This window comes from Durio zibethinus, chromosome 1 (genome assembly GCF_047325235.1).
Source record: "Durio zibethinus cultivar Kanyao isolate XHJ-2024 chromosome 1, ASM4732523v1, whole genome shotgun sequence".
NCBI classification, from domain to species: Eukaryota; Viridiplantae; Streptophyta; class Magnoliopsida; order Malvales; family Malvaceae; genus Durio; species Durio zibethinus.
In genome coordinates, this window is record NC_143162.1 from 5,698,360 (window position 1) to 5,716,230 (window position 17,871).

At 28.6% G+C, this 17,871-nt stretch overlaps 1 protein-coding gene and 1 pseudogene across 1 annotated transcript; both read left to right on the top strand.

Moving 5' to 3' along the window:
* Positions 1-12,112, top strand: LOC111310601 (MLO-like protein 3; annotated as a pseudogene).
* Positions 12,113-15,473: 3,361 nt separating this feature from the next.
* LOC111311042 (uncharacterized) lies at positions 15,474-16,572 on the top strand. Its single transcript, XM_022910419.2, has 2 exons — positions 15,474-15,795; positions 15,898-16,572. The coding sequence occupies exons 1-2, from the start codon at positions 15,547-15,549 to the stop codon at positions 16,441-16,443; spliced, it is 795 nt and encodes a 264-aa protein (XP_022766154.2). The 5' UTR covers positions 15,474-15,546; the 3' UTR covers positions 16,444-16,572.
* The last annotated feature ends 1,299 nt before the right edge of the window (positions 16,573-17,871 follow it).

Below are 17,871 nucleotides of genomic sequence, written 5' to 3' on the forward strand. Positions count from 1 at the left end.
ATGGTTATCTTTGCCCGTGATGACAAGCTTTTAATTCATGTATTCCAAGATAGTCTTACGGGATCTACTACTAGGTGGTATACTCAGTTGGACAAAACTTGCATCACTTTATGAAAATAACTAGTTAAGGCATTTGTAATCCAATACAGACACATTCTAAAGTTAGCTCCAGATCGGTTGTCTCTATAAAGCATGAAAAAGAATGATTTTGAGAATTTCAGAGAATATGTTTAAAAGTGAAAAAATGTCGATACCCAAGTTCAACCATTTTTAACATAAAAAAAAACTAAGATTCTGATTGTCAACACTCTTAAAGCTCCATATTATGAAAGGATGGTTGGAAATACAATTAAGAATTTTTTTGACATGATCATATCTGAAAAAATAATAAAAAATGCCATGAAAATGATAAGCTTAAAAGTGCTGATACAACTATTTTGAAAAAAGCAAGTGCATCGAGAATAGAAATAGGAGATGTTCAAGTCATGATTTATAAAAGGGCACAGGTTAGAGACTTTACCTTATACCATCTTTACCAACCTTGCTACCCTACCATAATAACCTTACTCAAAATTGTTACTTTCACCAACTAGCACAACAATCAATTCCTTATAAAAGTCTTTATCCTCAATCTACTGCTCAACCATTGAATAGTAAAAAGAGATCAAGAAATATTCTTAAAAAAATCTCAATTTTGATTTTTAATATTTTTTCTCTGTTGGTAAAGTACCGGTACCTTACCCTAGTACCTTTGAAAACAATTTTGAATCTATCAGCGAATAGTTATAATTTAAATAATAAATATGATTATCACATAAGGATAATTGGGCACTCGATTGAGAAATATAAGTAATTGAAAAAGAAGATTGAAAGTCTCATTCACAATAACACCTTAACCTAAAAGCTTTTTGAGCAATGAAAATCTGCTTTGTTGTAGGTTTTTTTTTTTTTGTTTTAGATGTCTTGAACATGCATTATGGGAAAATTTTAGAAATTTGTATTAAGTTTTTGTTGTTTTTCAATTTTAATTGTTTGGATTCTTACATAATTAATTTTTCAAACGCATTACCTTAACATTTCATTATTTTTAATTGAAAAATTAAAAACCTTGAAAATCTTTAGTGATGGAAGCTTTACTCCATTTTAACATGATAAACCTTAAAAATCATTGACCTTCATTTAGGCTATAAGTAACAAGATGGTCATATAATTTGGATTTAGGTGATTTAATGAATGTTAAGGCTATTTCAAACTCTTCACCAACCAAATCTCAAATTCTCACAAGCTATATTTTGTCAAGTTGTTCAGTATGTTGATTTATGCAACATTCTTCTCCTTTTTAGCCTTTCATCAAGTGATCCTTTAACCTCATGTCGGGATAAATCTACTGAAAAAGCTAAACTTACTTGATGTCCTAAATAACTTTTTTTTTAATGTTTTGATTGATGAACATCCAAACGGATTGTGAAAAGGAAGATTGTTAAGCATCACCTAATAAAAAATTGAGAAAATACATCATGAGTATGAGTTACAAAAAAAAGAGAGCAAAAAAAAAATATGATTATGATATTATGCATGTGAGACATTTAAATAAAGCTAAAATCAATTAGAAAAAAAAAGTCATCTTTTGAAAATTATTTTTCAATGAAAGTATCCATACTTGAAATGAGAAATGGCCATCTTTCAAATTTTTTTCACGAAAAAAGAAAATATCCTTTTGTTATCCGTTTTGAGCCTATTGATTTTTCTTTCTAAACCCAAACCAAGAATCATCATCTAAATTTAAGGGCAAGTTTAAAAAAGGGGGATATCATTAAGAGGGCATTCAAATCTTGTTGAGGGGCTAGGAAATAATACTTTGTATTAAGAAGGCAAGTTTGAAATAAGCTGAGTTCCAAAGTTTTTGAACTTATGCAAAAAAAAAAAAGAAAAAAAATGAGGAAAAAAAAAGAAAATGCATATTTTAAGGAAAGAAAAATGTCCAAAGAAAAAGAAATGATACTTAGTTTAATTACCCTTAAACACATATTTTAGGCTTGTTTTTCCTTTCTTTCAAAATGTTAAACCTCAGCCCATGTTACACCATTTAAAAAGTCAATTTTGATTATATATGGATACCTAAGTTGAAAAGTTTGTTCCTTAGAAAAATCATCAATTTGGTTTTAGATGAATTTTGAGTGCTTAAATGCATGGTGGAGTAATCATAAAGAATGATAAAAAAAGAAAAATAAAGCTTTAAAGTGAAAACCCGAAAAGGTAGTCTAGAGCAATTGTGAAATTTTGAAAGCAACTCATAAAACTAATTGATGCAAGAAGCATTTTCGAATGAACCTCGATGCATTAAAGATTTTGATCAACCAAATTTGAACCTTTTCTTTATTTCCCAAAACTTGGAGCCTTGTATGACTAGTTTTGGCATTCATTAAATTATTATATATCAAGAATTGAAAAGAGTGCCAAAATATATTGTACTTTAAAAAATCATATTCATTTGTGAGCCTAAATCAAAAGACATTGATATTCTTTTTCTTATTCAATGGTCAAGTTCTCTTTGATAACTAAGATCATAATATGCCAAACCATTGCATTATTTTGGAAAATCAAGTTGTGATTCATCACATTCATTCTAAATAGTAATCATCAGTTTTTAAAAGATTTGGTCACATGTGAAAAATTGATATTAGTGTGGGGCAATGTCCATTGTTATTAGTTAAAATTTTAGGAAATGTTCAAAAAATTCATTTAAATCTCAATGCTAATTGTGGAAAATAGATAAATACCATGATGAAAGAGATGTTTATAGGGCAAGGTGAATTTTAAAAGTAAGGGACTGCTAGTGAGAAAGATAGACTTTAAGTTTAGAAAATTTTAAGAATGTTTGCTTCAGTTCATGAAAAAATCTGCTAGCCAGTACAAAGGCTATATCATGGAAAAAGAGAAAGAAAAAAGGGTTTCTAGAATCATATTATCACAATTCAGAACATATGGTATAGATTTCATGCATTGTATCCATTGCATGCATTTCATGCATTATATGCATCACATTAATTTTAAGTGTTGAATTCATTGCATATTCTTCAGCTAATAAGTGAAAAAAGTTTATACTTAAAATCTGATGAAAAGAAAACTTTGATATGGAGATCGAATAAGAATTTATCTTGGGTATTTGTTAAAAATTTTGAGTATCGATTTTAAAAACTTTCAAATAAAACTTCTTAAAATCTCTTGGTACAGCCTATAAGCTTTCAAATACTCTTCTCAAAGACCTCTGAATATAATTTTCAAGTTCTCCATGCATAATCATCAAGTTCCCTAGGCAAGATTCATAAGTTTTCTTAGTTGAATTTGTTACAAGATTCGTAAGTTTTCTGAGCTAAATTTGTTATAAGACATCCGGACATAATCACTAAGTTATTCGGACAAAATTCGTAAGTCTTTCGAGTTGAATCTGAATCTGTTATAAGACCTCCAGGCATAATCACCAGGTCATTTGGGTAAGATTCATAAGTTTTTCGAGCTAAATCTGTTTTAGAATTAAAATTTATAAGATCTTTGAGCATGATCTTTTAAAACTTTCGAGTACATTTTCTAAAGTTGTGGAGCCTTTGTTCAAATAAGCATTTTTCAATATTAAGAATGGTTTGTAAGACCTATGGGCCTAATCTCCTAGTTTTTCAAACACGATCTATAAGACTTTCGGGTATGATCATTAAAATATTCAAATGTTGTCTTTATTTTTAAAGTTATGTGCCTCTATTTTCGAAGAGCTTGTCGTAAAAAAATATAATAATAAAAACAAAAAAAGATATAATAAAAGAGGGATGAATAATCTGAACTTGGACATAATAGGTCATTTATGTCTTTGTACAATTCCTATTGTATTAAAAATGCACAAATAAGGGCAGTTGTAGACATTCAATTTAGTTTGGGCTCTAAATTAATTGAGTCCAATTTAATTTTAAGGCCAAAGGCCTGAATCAATTGGGCTCAGATTTGATCCAAGCCTAATTATCAAATTTGTGTTTTTACTTTGTTCACCTATATTTTTTTATTTATCCTTTTTATTTTATTTTATTACTTATTTTAACTTACTTCTTTGTTGTTTATCTTTAATTGTTTTCTTTATATTTATCTAATTTTTTAAAATTTATTTGATTATTTCAAAAAAAAAGGATAATTGAAAAAAGAATGAATGGCCATAAAATAAAAAGGAGTGATAGGTGATAATGCAGTTTTATCATGATTAAATTTAAAGTTAAACTTTTTAAAGATAAATTTTATTTTTTCATGATAATCTTAATTTTTGGAGTTGGAATCAATATGAAATTCTCCTTATTGTGCCCTATAAATAGACATTTAAATCACAGAACAAAAAGGCACAACAATCAAAAAGCAATTGAGAAGAAAAATAAAGGAAAAAATGAGTAAGAGTTTGACAACAATTGGGCGCAAAATTTTGACATAATTACCCAAATTTTGTCGGCCAATCCCAGAATCCAGCAACTTACACCCAAGCCGAGTTGAGCCGCTTCCCAAGCCTTTCCAGCTAGTTTTGTGCTTGCAATTAAGCTCTACTCTAGCCGCCAAGTCGAGTCTTAGTGTTTTGGTATTATTTTTTTTCTTTTTCTCCATTTTATTTATTTATTTTTTATGAGTTATGTTTATTTAATTATTAATTATTTATTTGTGATATATTTCATTTGATATTTTTTTATTTTAGGAAAATTGTTAGGGAAGCTAATTTTAAATTATAATAAATATAAAATAAGATTTTAAGAATAAATAATAATTATCCAATGATAAATTTTTAGAAATTATAAATAATTAATTTTTGAAAAATTTCAAGATGAGAAATTTTTTTAAAAATTTGACCCAAATTGATAAAAATTTTAGATAAAATTTTAATAACAAAAATTAACATTTATTTTCAAATTTAAATAAAAAATATAAATAAATTTAATAAAATTCTTGGAAATGAATTAACAATTATTCCAATGATGGGATTCCTAAAAATTTCAAATAGTAAATTTTATAAGAAATCTGTATGTGAGAAATTTTTCTAAATTTAACCCAAATTGTGGAATAATTTAGATGAAATTTTAATAAAAGTAATGTTATTTCTTTTTAAATTAAAAATTAAAAATATGACTTTATAAAAATTTGGGTATGAAAATATATGATGATTGTCCACATATGAAATCTTAAGAAAAATCACAAATTGTTGAATTTTCATAAGATTTCTAGGTAAAAAGTTTTTTTTTTTTCTAAATTCAACCAAAATGGTGGAAGGATTTAGAAAAAACTTCAAAAAAATAATTTTCATATTATTTTTTTTCAAAGGATAAATGATGAACAAATGGAGACTAAATTTTAGGAAAGATATTTCTAAATTAAGCCCAAATGGTAAAAAATTTAAAAATGAAATTTGTAAAAATAAAATAAATTTTGATGATGAAATTATTAATAATTACAAATGGATGATTATCTAAGAGATTTATAGGTGAGAAAATATTTCTAATTTTGGTCCAAATGATGAAAAAATCATATATATTTTCAATAAAACAAAAATTTAACAAAAAATAAATGATTAAGTCAATTTCCGATGATGGAACCTTTTCAATAAAACAAATGAAATTTTTGAATACTCTTAAAGTGAAAAAAATATTTTTAAAGATTATACCAGATTGATGGAGAATCTTAAAAATTATTTTTAATATTAAATTTAAAACTATTAGAATAATAAACCTCTAAGATAATTTAAAATTAAATGGTATTGTCTCTTAGGATGGGCATGTGGGGTGCTATAATCTTTTTCATATATAATCAAACTCTCAAATCTTATTCTGATTAGTAAATCAGAACCTATTTTTTAAGAACTCTTAATCAAACTTAAGAGCTCCTTAAAAGAATAGATTCATTAGGTGACTAATCACACTTAAATAAAATATTAATGGTTAATCCTTAAGTTGTTTTTAATTATAAATTTACAAATCTATTCGTTATGATATTAGGCTTTGCTCAATCAGTCCTTTCCATCATATTTTGGTGTGAACAATAAGTAAAGGAAGAAAAATTGAAACCAATACTGTTTACTTGTAGTTCCCATCAAAGTCTTGGCCGGCTTCTTCAGTCATAACATTGAACCTATTAATATTGAATTGAACTACTAAATTAAATAACTGAAAGTATCAGGAAATATCGATCGATCATAGCAGCTGAAAATACATCTGTTCGGTCTCTTGAACATACGCCAACATGGGCTCTTGCCATCGTTTGCTTTGTTATTATCTCCATTTCCATTGCCATGGAGCACTCCATCTTTATCCTTTCCAACGCACGTGAGTTCAAACTTTCTTCTTTTTTTGAGATTTAATCTTCATGCTAACAAAATTGAACCATTGCAGTGGTTAAAGAGGTGTCGAAAACATGCCTTAAGTGATGCTGTGGAGAAGCTGAAATCAGGTGCAAATATATCAATTAGTTTATATCTTTTTCCCATAACTTACAAATCAATAAAACTATAAGTTGACATTTGGTTCATCTGTTTTCTTGTTTTGTAGAATTAATGGTTCTGGGATTCATCTCATTTCTATTTGCTGGATCTCAATCTCCAATTTCTGATATATGTATACCAGCCAACATAGCATATACCTTGCTTCCATGTAGAAAGAAAGGTCAATCCAAGATCACCAAGGTTCAAGCCTATGATCAGCTTTTTGAGAGTAAAAGTACTGGGAATTTTGGTCTCTATGATGATATTCTATGGAAAATACATAGGCGACTGACCAATGAAGATGAGGCTACATTTTCTGATACTTGCAGTTCTAAAGTATGTAATTTGAATACTACTTTTTTTTATTTGTTTTCAAATGCTACTTCATCTATTTAATTGTTGATGTCTGGGTTTTTTGATAGGGAAAAGTTTCCTTCATGACAAATAAGGGCATGCAGCAGTTAGAACAATTCATTTTTGTTCTAGCAGTTATGCAGATTGTATATAGTTTTCTGACCATGGCTTTGGGTAGGGCCAAGGTAAAACAACTGATGATAATAAGATAAATCTTTTTAGACATTATGGTACAAATTAGTTTAGTTTGTTCATTGCAACTTACCCGAAATTTTACATTTATTCAATAATTATTTTGTTAAGCTTAAGTCCGATGTTTAAGATTTAGTTTTAATGGTAATCACACAAGTAAATTTCACGGCAAATCCATGTTTAAGGCCTATAGATCTACAATTTTTAAAATTCAATTTTTGAATTCATGATTTAAAAATATATATTTAAGTTCATATACTTTCATTCATCATCATCAAAATATGAATTTGTCACCTCAATCCATTTGATTTACGGAATGGAATTTATGTTACTTGAACATCCATGTGACATTTTCATTGAATTTTTAACAGTGGTGTAAATCCAAAAATTGAATTTTAAAAGTTGTGGACTAAAATGAAATATTGCAAAAAAATCATAAATGATTAATGCATTTTAAACATAATCAAACTTACTGTAGAAATAAATTAAATCTCAAAATTTGAAACGTCCTCTCTCAACTATCAAAAGGAAAAAAAAGAAAAAAAAAGAACAGGATGCTTCATATTTTTCACTCTTGATTTTCATGATAAATGTAGATCAGGCAGTGGATCTCAACTATCAAAGAACAAAATAAATAGTTTTTTTTTTTTTTTTTTTCATATTTTTCACTCTTGATTTTCATTACAAATGCAGATGAGGCGGTGGAAAGCATGGGAAAAAGAAACTCAAACATCAGTGTACCAAGTCGCTCATAGTATGGCAATAGGATTCTTAAATCTTAAGTTATATGACTAATAATTTTTGAGACAGTTTTTTTTTTTTTTTTATGCAATGTTCTTCATAAATCAATACTTAATAACACTGAAATGCCTGTTTTTAAGTTATTTATTGTTTGCTTGAAACCTCTAAAGTCTTACTTTTGATTTTGATTGACTCTGTCCATTAGCTTTATTGATTTCTGCCTTTTTTTTTTTATAGCAAAACATGTTTCATGAGTGAACATGTGAAATCCACATGAGTTTTTTATTATTATTCTTTTGTGGGGCAGTTTCTCTGTCAAGTGAACAAGGTTGGCAACTATTATCCTTGAAAAAAAAAAAAAAAAAAAAAAAAAAAAAACCTATTATTCTTACACGTATTTTTGGAATTTGAAGTTTAGCTAATATGATTCATTCATGTTTCGTTTGTTACGGCTAAAGCCATCCAAAAGTCAAAATAAAATCAAATAATTAATTAAAACATAAAATAATTATTGATAATAGTTACTCAAATTTTATAAGAGATTTGTTTGAAATTAATTAGATATTATTTGATGGATTAAAAAACTTATAAAAAAAAATTTTTAAGAAGAAAGTGATTTTTGATAGATAAGTTAATTTGCTTATAAATAGTGAAATATTTATAAAGTTAGGTATGAAAAAAATATATAAGAAAGTAATATAATTTTATAAGATAGACATTTTATAAGATTAGAGGATATTGAGAAAGATTTTTATGAATGCATATATTTAAATGAACTAAAAAAAATAAAAAATCACATAGATATGATATATGAATGTACATAGATATAAATTTATTTGAGTTAAAAATACTATATACAATTAAAGAAAAATGAAAAAATTTATGAATATTAATTATGAGTATTCGATATAATATTTGTTTATAATTTTTTATAATTACTAGATTTTTTTCTGTAAGCCAATTAAACTTAACTATGCTAAATTGTTATTTTTTACATAATTAATTAATTACTTAGTTTTACTTCTATTAACTTGGATATTTAATTGATTGGTGGCTAACAATTTGGATAAAATTCTATTGCTCCCAAAACTTGCATCCTTCTCCCGTACGCTTTGACTTCTTTTTTACTAAAAAAACAAAAATTAACCAACAATTTGGGAGCCTAACTGATTTGAGTTCCAGTAATCATTTTGCCTTGCATGCAACTCCACTAATGAAAAATGCTGAAAGGCCTCTAGCCAATTTTGTCATATATTAGAGGCATTGATTGTGTAGAGTTGGGGTTTTATGGTGATTTTGAAAATATAGAAGAGAAAAATAGTTAGAGACAAAGAAAATGTTTTTTTATGTTTATATTCTAACGCACGAGAATGAGTGAGGTCGAAAAAAGAGTAATATAAAAAAATAAAAGAAGTATAAATTTGCTTTAATGGTATCTAGATTCTCATATTTATAGATAAGTAATGGAGAATTATTAGAGAACAATAAAGATAGTGTCAAGCTAATATAGCACTAGATATATTAAATCAACCTAACATGTCAAATTGGTACAAATATCAAAATTATTCTTAGTAGTCTGCTGAAGTCTTCTAATAAGAAAATAGACCATTATATCCTTTTGACTACTAAATGCTCTCATCAAGCATAAATGAAAAAAGTTTTTAACAAATTATTTGTGAACATAACAAACGATCTTAAACTTAACAAACGATCTTAAACAGCATTCTTATGTTCATTTATTAAACGAACCAAACATGAACAGAGTTCTGTTCGATTCATTCATGTCCGTGAGTAAGTTTGTTTAAAATTTATTCGTTTATCATTCGTTTGCTTTTCGTTTATAATAATATTAACAAAATTACATTTTTACCCTTTATCCTAATTATATTTTAAAGTTTGTTTATATTCATTTAGATTTATTTATGTTCATTTTGAGTTTGTTTATTTAAATTTATTTGATTATGATTTATTTATTATTTATGAATACGTTCGTTTATATATGTTCATGTACATATTCATTTAATATTCACAAATATTTGTTTAATGTTCACAAATATTCATTTAACTTAACTGAACAAATATAAACCAAACATGAATATCTTATCATTTAAACGAACCAAACTTGAATGAATAAAATAATTTTTTTACCGAACACGAAACTGAACCCGAACACCTCTAAAAATAAACGAACAAACTATAGATATACGTTCATTCGTTCATATTCGATTTGTTTACAACCCTACTAAATATATATAATCAAATCAAGGCCTTTTTCTTCATTGTCAAGCCTAATTTAGTACCAACAATATCGAATCTAAGACTTCAGACCAATGATTCAATCAGATTGCATTGGTTTTATAAAGCAACATTAAAACAATTTATCAAGCAGATGTAGACAGCTTTAGAAAAAAAAATACAGTAGAAGACCCTGTAGAAATTCTTGTCTTAAAAGGGTTGCTAATAAAATCTAATACTTCCGAGAAAAATTATTGCAAATGCACAATGCACAGTTCTAACCCTTTTTTTTTTTCTTTTCAGTGAAAGAGACTAAAAATTTTGGGCTTTTTCTTTGTCTCTATCTCGGTAATGGTACTCTTTAAACAAGCTCTATTCCCAAATATTGAGATTATATTATGGTAAATAAGACATGAGAAATGCTTTCCATGAACCTTTCAGGCTCATTTCTCAGGGAGGTATGGTAATTTCAATTTCCACAAGTACATAGAGCGATCCTTAGATGAAGATTTCAAGACTGTGGTCAGCATCAGGTTCTTGAATCTATAAATCTAATCTTCTTGAATCCTGATGAGCCAACTAATGTGGTTCGGCTAATATACATATGTAAATACTCTCCCCGAAAATTTGTTTAATTTCGTGCTTCAGCTAATATACATGAAACTCTATCTGTCTGCAGTCCACTGATATGGTTTATAGTTGTTATTTTCATGCTTGTCGACGTGCACGGCAAGTGTTTTGTTTCTTTGTTTCCTTTATGTAGTTCTTCTAGATCTTTCGGTTACATGTACTGTTATGAGTTGATGGGTTTTTTAAATCAATTAGGTTGGCATGTGTTTCTTTGGGTATCCTTTGTTCCCCTCCTGGTAAGTGTAAAAAATTGTAGCTCAGCAATTTTCTTGCGTTCCAAGTTTCTAATCACTTCTAAACTTAACAGATTCTTCTTGATTTATAGATAGTGTTAACTCTGGGAACCAAACTTGAGGTCATTGTTGCAAGAATGGCTGTTCAAATCAACAATCAAAACACTGTGATTAGGGGAACCCCTCTGGTTCAACCAAATGATGAACTCTTCTGGTTTAGACGGCCGCAATTTGTTCCGACTCCTCTACATTTCACGTTATTCACGGTAACAACTTTTCTTGATAGAATGTAATAGGTAAAAGGAAAAAGAAACAAGTGAACCTGTTGATCTGATATTAGTCAAATTTGAATTAAGTGATGCTTGTTTTTCAGAATGCATTTGAGCTTGCCTTCTTCATTTGAGTAACGGTTAGTGTATCCAATTCCTTGCTCTCTTTTTCCTCATCATGCACACTACTTTCCTTAATGTTGCAAATTATGCAAACTTATACTTATGTTGTCAACTCTCCATATCTTTTTCTTCATCCTTATATCCAATTTGGATTAGATTCTTGCTATCATGAGCGCACTACAATCGTGATCACGAGGATTATATTGCCGTAAGAATTAAGACTTTGTTTCTAACTATTTGAGTATCTAATACTCCGCAATTGAATAGGTTCAATGATCTTAATTTCCTTTGTATTCCTTAGGATCACAGTTCAAGTCCTTTGCAGCTATATTACTCTTCCTTTATATGCTCTTGTTACACAGGTGAATCTATTGAAACTAATGTTTTAGTTTGAGGCTCACCATTATATGGCCAAGGGATTATAAGGCTAACACACGGTTATTTTTAATCATTATTTGTATGCAGATGGGTTCAGAATTGAAGAGTCCTGTACTAGAAGATCAAATAACCCAAATCATGAGGCAATGGCATGCTGGTGTAAGGGAGAGAAGGAAGAAACAAGAACTTCTACAATCTCCTGCTGCTTCTTTGTCAACAGAATTGAGCTCAAGGACGGATAGTCCAGCTGAAATATTCCCTTCTTTCCCACTACCTAGCCTCACATTGAGTGAAAGCATTCAGTTATCCAACAGAGGGGAAATCATGGAAGAACAAGACAAAATAGTGGAGGTAGAAGCAAGTTCCTCTGATGGTCCATCTTAGCCAATCAGACTAGAGAGGCCAATACTGAGGAAAGAGTAGATTGGAAAGCATATGAAGCCATGCCGCTGGCAAGAAGGAGATCAATTTTATCTAAAATTTTCCTGATACCCTAATTCATGTCAATTATAGATAGCCACATCTGTCATTTACCATTTGCTTGTTTGTAGTTCACCGTCCATGATGTGAGTTGTGATTGATTTTTGCAATGAGCCCCCTTCTACCTGAATCATAATAAATCAGTAGTTTGCTATGATATCTCAATTTTATATCGATATGTTCTGAGAATTTATTATGATATATAAGTTGAGATTTAAATCCAAATTTATGAGATAAAATTGTGAGACTTTTGAATCAAAGCAAACAATATTTTACAGGTCAGGTGCGGATCTCCACAAGTGGTATCAGGCAGTCACTAATCAGACAAAAACTAAGTATTATACCATGGGAGCTAAGTGCTATAAAGTAGGAGCCACCTCTAAAATTTTAATATCTGATGTGATCTTAATTTTGCGGTTCTGTGATTCTATATGTGTTTTGTATTGGGCTTAATGAAAAATCAAGTTTTAACGAGAGAAGTTTGTGATATCTCAATCCCATATCAAAATGTTTTAAAGATCTATTAGGATATATAAGTTGAAACTTAAACTTAAACTTGTTATCTATTAGGATATATAAGTTGAAACTTAAACTTAAACTTGTTAGGCGTCTTTTGTAAGATAAAATTATGAGATCGTCAAATCAAAATGGACAATACTAACTATAGAAGTATGAATCTGCATATTTGTCTTACTTCTAGGTTGAAACATCTTAAGATAAGAGCCAAAAAAATTGCAATATAACAAACACATTGCATTGGAGTTTTTTGAATAAGGAATAAATGAAAAACCATATTTCATGTATGATTTAGACAATAGCACCATAAATGTTCTCTCCACTATAAACAAGGATTATGAGAGTTTATACTACCTGCTAGTTCCGGATTGCTTTTTGACTCCATTAGAGGGTCAATTACTATTACACCCTGAGATTAAGACGCAATACAGTCATATTACCTTGAAGTAAGATCTCAAAATAATACAAAACTTTTTTCTTAATTATTTTAAAATTCTTCAATACAATAATCTGTTCAAGTAAAATCCATAACCTTAATTCAGCTAATGATAAATCTCCATATATCCAAATATAAACTAATAAATATACAAAATTATTTCATAAGATTTCACTAGCCAACAATGTCTTCAATGCTCAAGTAATCTTTCCAATTCAATCTTCTAACTTCTGACAAAATTAAACAAACTTATTATTTACTTATCTGTAAAAAAAAATTAAAAAAAATGAGCAAACTACAGCTCAACAAGTATAAGCTCACACACCTTACCAGATCAAATATCATTTTCATACATATCATATAGATAATTTAAAACATTCATCAAATCATAATATCAAAACATTTCAAAAATCATCGTTCTGTTAAACATTTTATAAATTCATGAATCAATATCAAACATATCAATTTATAAATCATTTCAAAGTATGTTGTCATTCAAATATTGTAATCAAACCAAATTATGAATCATTCTTTAAAATCATCACAAATCATCATATAAATCATTAGTTCATCATTAGTTTATCGTTAGTTATGGTCACTACTATAACTCGTGACATTAGCCGTATCGATAATTTCATCATCCTGATCATTGTTAACTATTATAACCCGTTAGCCAAGGCTTATGCTAAACACTATAACTCGTTAGTTAAGACCATAAAACTAATTTTGGCATCGATAATCTCACTTTTGAAGGATATAAATACGTAGCCATCATAAAACTATTCTTTAAACATAAATCAATTTCTCATTTTATTCAGAAGTATAATCCATCATTCATAGAGCAAAATGCAAAATAATCATATGCTTGATCTTATTTTCATATATCAAAAATAAAAAAATAAACTTTCATTTATTTAGAAATATGCATATATACATAAGTTCAAAAAAACTCAAAGTGTGTGAAATTTTATTTACTTCCTTTCCATTCTACCACTTAATTTTTTTTCAAAATAATTAATAGCTTATTCAAGATCATTTCAACATAATAAAAATTAATCATTCCATTTTGAGTCCATTAATACTAAAAATAACAAAGTTACACAAAAGTTAACTCAACTAATTACTACTGACAACCTAAACTATTTTTACTAAAATTGTCATATCTCAAGATATCCAACTCGGAATTAAAACCTTTATAGTGCAATAGAAACTAGACTCGATAAGCTTTTTAATATATGACCCACCATATAGTTCATTATAGATTATTTGTAATAATTTTTGCAATCCATGTTATATGCTGCTGCTACATAGTATGTATATCCTATAATAAAAATTATATATTTATTCATAAGAGACTCAGAATTCATTTATATTTTTTTATTGAAAAATAAACTCAATAAGATTTCCAAACATATAAGCCTCAATTTGTAATTCCTTATATAAAATTTAAGACAATTTTCGTAATTCATCATTGATGCTGTTATTATGTAGCCCGTATATTTTTAAGTGAAAATTAGATAACTTTTCATAAAAAATTTAGAATTGACTTAGTTAATTTCTTTTGAAAGTAGATTCAATGAGTTTTTCAACAGTATATAATACTTATAGCAATAATCTATTCATTAATACAGAATTCTATTTTAATTCACTGTTATAGATAATAACATCTCATCCAAAAACAGAATTTCTCCTTCAATCTTTAAAAATCGAAATCTCTACTTTTAGCCTTTAAAATCCACTCAATAATCATCATTAATCTTAACAACATGAAGTAAACAAAGTCCAATAATTTATCCAAATAGATCATGAAAATCAATGAAAGATTATATAATTTTTTTTTATTTTTCTTTCATAACTTCAACTCTAAATAATAGCAATCAACATAATATTTTTTTAAATAAAAAAAGGCATATCCTCCTCTTTAAAGAATTAATCCAATTGTAACCTCTGATTTTGAATCTCCAACTTGATGTTTCATACTCCTTAACCTTAAGTAAGATGAAGAAAAAGAGCTTTGCTTTTCTTTTTTATTTTACGAGAATTAGGTTTTCTCTCCAAAAATGCTTGTCACTTTTCTTTAGTAACTAATCTTTTAATAAACTAATGGATTTTGATAATAATCTAGCCCAATTATCAATTGGGTTGTGGTATTACAATTACACACTATGGTTGGATATGACCTTGAACTAGAGTTAAAATGAATGCAACAAATAGTATCCACATCAAGTATGGGCCAAAGGTCTCATTGAGCTTGTGAAAGATGTGGAGTGGGAGGAATTCAGGTTCATGACCACATCCGTCATTGTCCAATGTTCCACCACTTAACTTTCTGCTGCTTTTCCTTATTCTTTCACCACCACATAGCCTCCTCACAGTGATGCTAATAACTACACAGATTTTTCCTTTTAAATAACCTCTCTCCCTCTCTATCTCCCCCCCCCCCCCCCCCCCCCAATCTCTCTAGCAATGGCCGACAATTTCTCCTTTTGTCTCATTGGAGCCATGGATCGTCTTTGGTTTCACCAAATTATTCTGTTCCCAGAATCCCTTTCACTGTATTTCCCTATAACCCTTAAACCACTGCACCCCTACTCAGAATCTACTACTACAAGCCCATCATCAAGCCTATCATCTCTTGCAGAAGATATCTCAACGGCTGTTTGTCCTCTACCTGACGAAGAAAACTTATCAAGTTCATCTCCATTAACTCCACTGGTAACAAGAAAAAACCCTATATTTCTCCAAGTTCTGGCTTTTACCAACTTTTCTCCTTTCTTTTTGTTCATTTTCTATTGTTTTCATGGTGGCAAATTCTAGGGTGATTCAAAAAATGAGGAAGAAGTGAAGAGCAGACCAAAAAGAGTGAGTCTCAGCTCAAGTAGAAGTCGTTCACATTCTTCATCACCATCTTCTCAAAAACGTCAGAGGAATCACGGACACTCAACTTCATGTTCACTTGGGGGTAAACTGCAAAAACCCATGAGTTGTAGGAGCTTGAAAGATTTGGAACTAGAAGAAGTAAAAGGGTTCATGGGTCTTGGTTTTATATTCAAGAAAGAACACTTAAACGCTAGAATGATTAGTGTTGTTCCTGGCTTGCTCAGACTTGGATTTTTCAGAACTAAACAGAAAACTGATGAACTGAATCTTGCTGCTAATGAACTACCTAAAGATGATGATATTGAACAAGAAGAGGAGAGATGTGTTATTAGACCATATTTATCAGAGGCTTGGCTGATTAAAAGACCTGATTCTCCATTGGTGAATCTAAGAGTACCAAGGGTCTCTGCTACTGCTGATATGAAGAAACATCTCAAGTTTTGGGCTCGAACTGTTGCATCTGTAGTTCAGCAGGAACGCTAAAATTAAGTAAAATATTGTCAAATTTTCCAGAGAAAGGAGCCTGTCAAATCTAGCCGCAACTGTAAAAAAAGGTTTGTAATAAATAGTATACTATAAATAAAGATGAGCCAAATGCACTTTTTGTTACCTTTTCAACTACTTGTGTTTAAGGTAAATGAAATATTGGAACATCTTTTTCATTTGTTATATTAAGTCATCCGAATTTGCTGAAGAGATAAGGCAAACAAAAAGGAAGATGATCAGGACGGTCCCACCATGTTGCGGGTTGAGACAGAATAACAAAAAGATGGCTTCTAACAGCAACCAGGAGCCCCATTTACACTGTTCCATCCTCAGTTTTGTCTTCATTTGATTTTGAGAGTTCCATTATTTATGTGTTGTTTCTGTGTTTGTTTTCAACTGACATGTCAATATCATGTCCTCCATGCCCATACATTTATGATCATGGTTTTTCCTATGAGGTCCTGGTCTTCATAAGTTTAATCAGGTCCAAAATCACATGTTTTAAACTATCAAATCAGGGGGAAAATGGGTAGCTTTTCTGACAGAATTCCTTTCATTATTATTTGTCCTACATTCTTACTTTGCCATGTTCCCAATCATTTTTCACTTTGCTGCGGCAGCTTCAAACATGTTGTCCCATGCTACCTAAGAACACAATCGAGTACTCTATAGGCTGCAGATTGCACCCATGGGAATTTTTTATTTTTTATTTTTGGGGTTTAGTTTGGTCTGCAAACCGCTCTCGGACGGGACAACTGGCATTTATGGACTTAGGCTGCAATTTGTGAGTTAAATACCTCATCGTCAAATTATGCCCGTGGATTTTGTCCTTTTTCTAATTTAAAATTTAGTTCATATATAATTTGTATAAGCTTAATTTTTATATTATTTTAATTTAATAATTTTAGTACATTCATTAATTTTATTAATTTTTATTATTAAAAATATTGATATAACCGTTGATTTTATAAAATAAATGTTGATTTTATTGAAGTGACATTAATTTATTGATGTGATAATTTAAATATATAAAATCAGTTATTAAATTATATAAATAGTTCCTATACTCATATAAAATTAAAATTTAGTTTTAGTACTCATACAAAATTTAAAATTTAATCTCTCTAATATAAATATTTTATTTTTTTATTTTTTATTTTTAAAAAATATTAAATTTTAAAAATATTTTAGTTCTTCAAATATAAAATATTTTTTTTGAAATATATTAGTTTTTGTTACATATAATTAATTATTAATAATATCCTGTTAATAATATTATTATCATTTATATTAATCAATTATAATATTAATAATTTAAATTAATAAATCAAAGTTAATATTATTTTAATTAGTTTAAATATTTCATATAACAAAATTTATAACAAACCAAATTATTGAATAGAGTTACATTTGTAATGAATCCAA

What these genes read in the sequence shown, in the direction of transcription:
- LOC111311042 (XM_022910419.2), top strand. Translation starts at nt 15,547, where the DNA reads ATGGCCGACAATTTCTCCTTTTGTCTCATTGGAGCCATGGATCGTCTT. An exon ending in CATCTCCATTAACTCCACTG is followed by an intron (nt 15,796 to 15,897) that starts GTAACAAGAAAA and finishes GGCAAATTCTAG; the next exon opens with GGTGATTCAAAAAATGAGGA.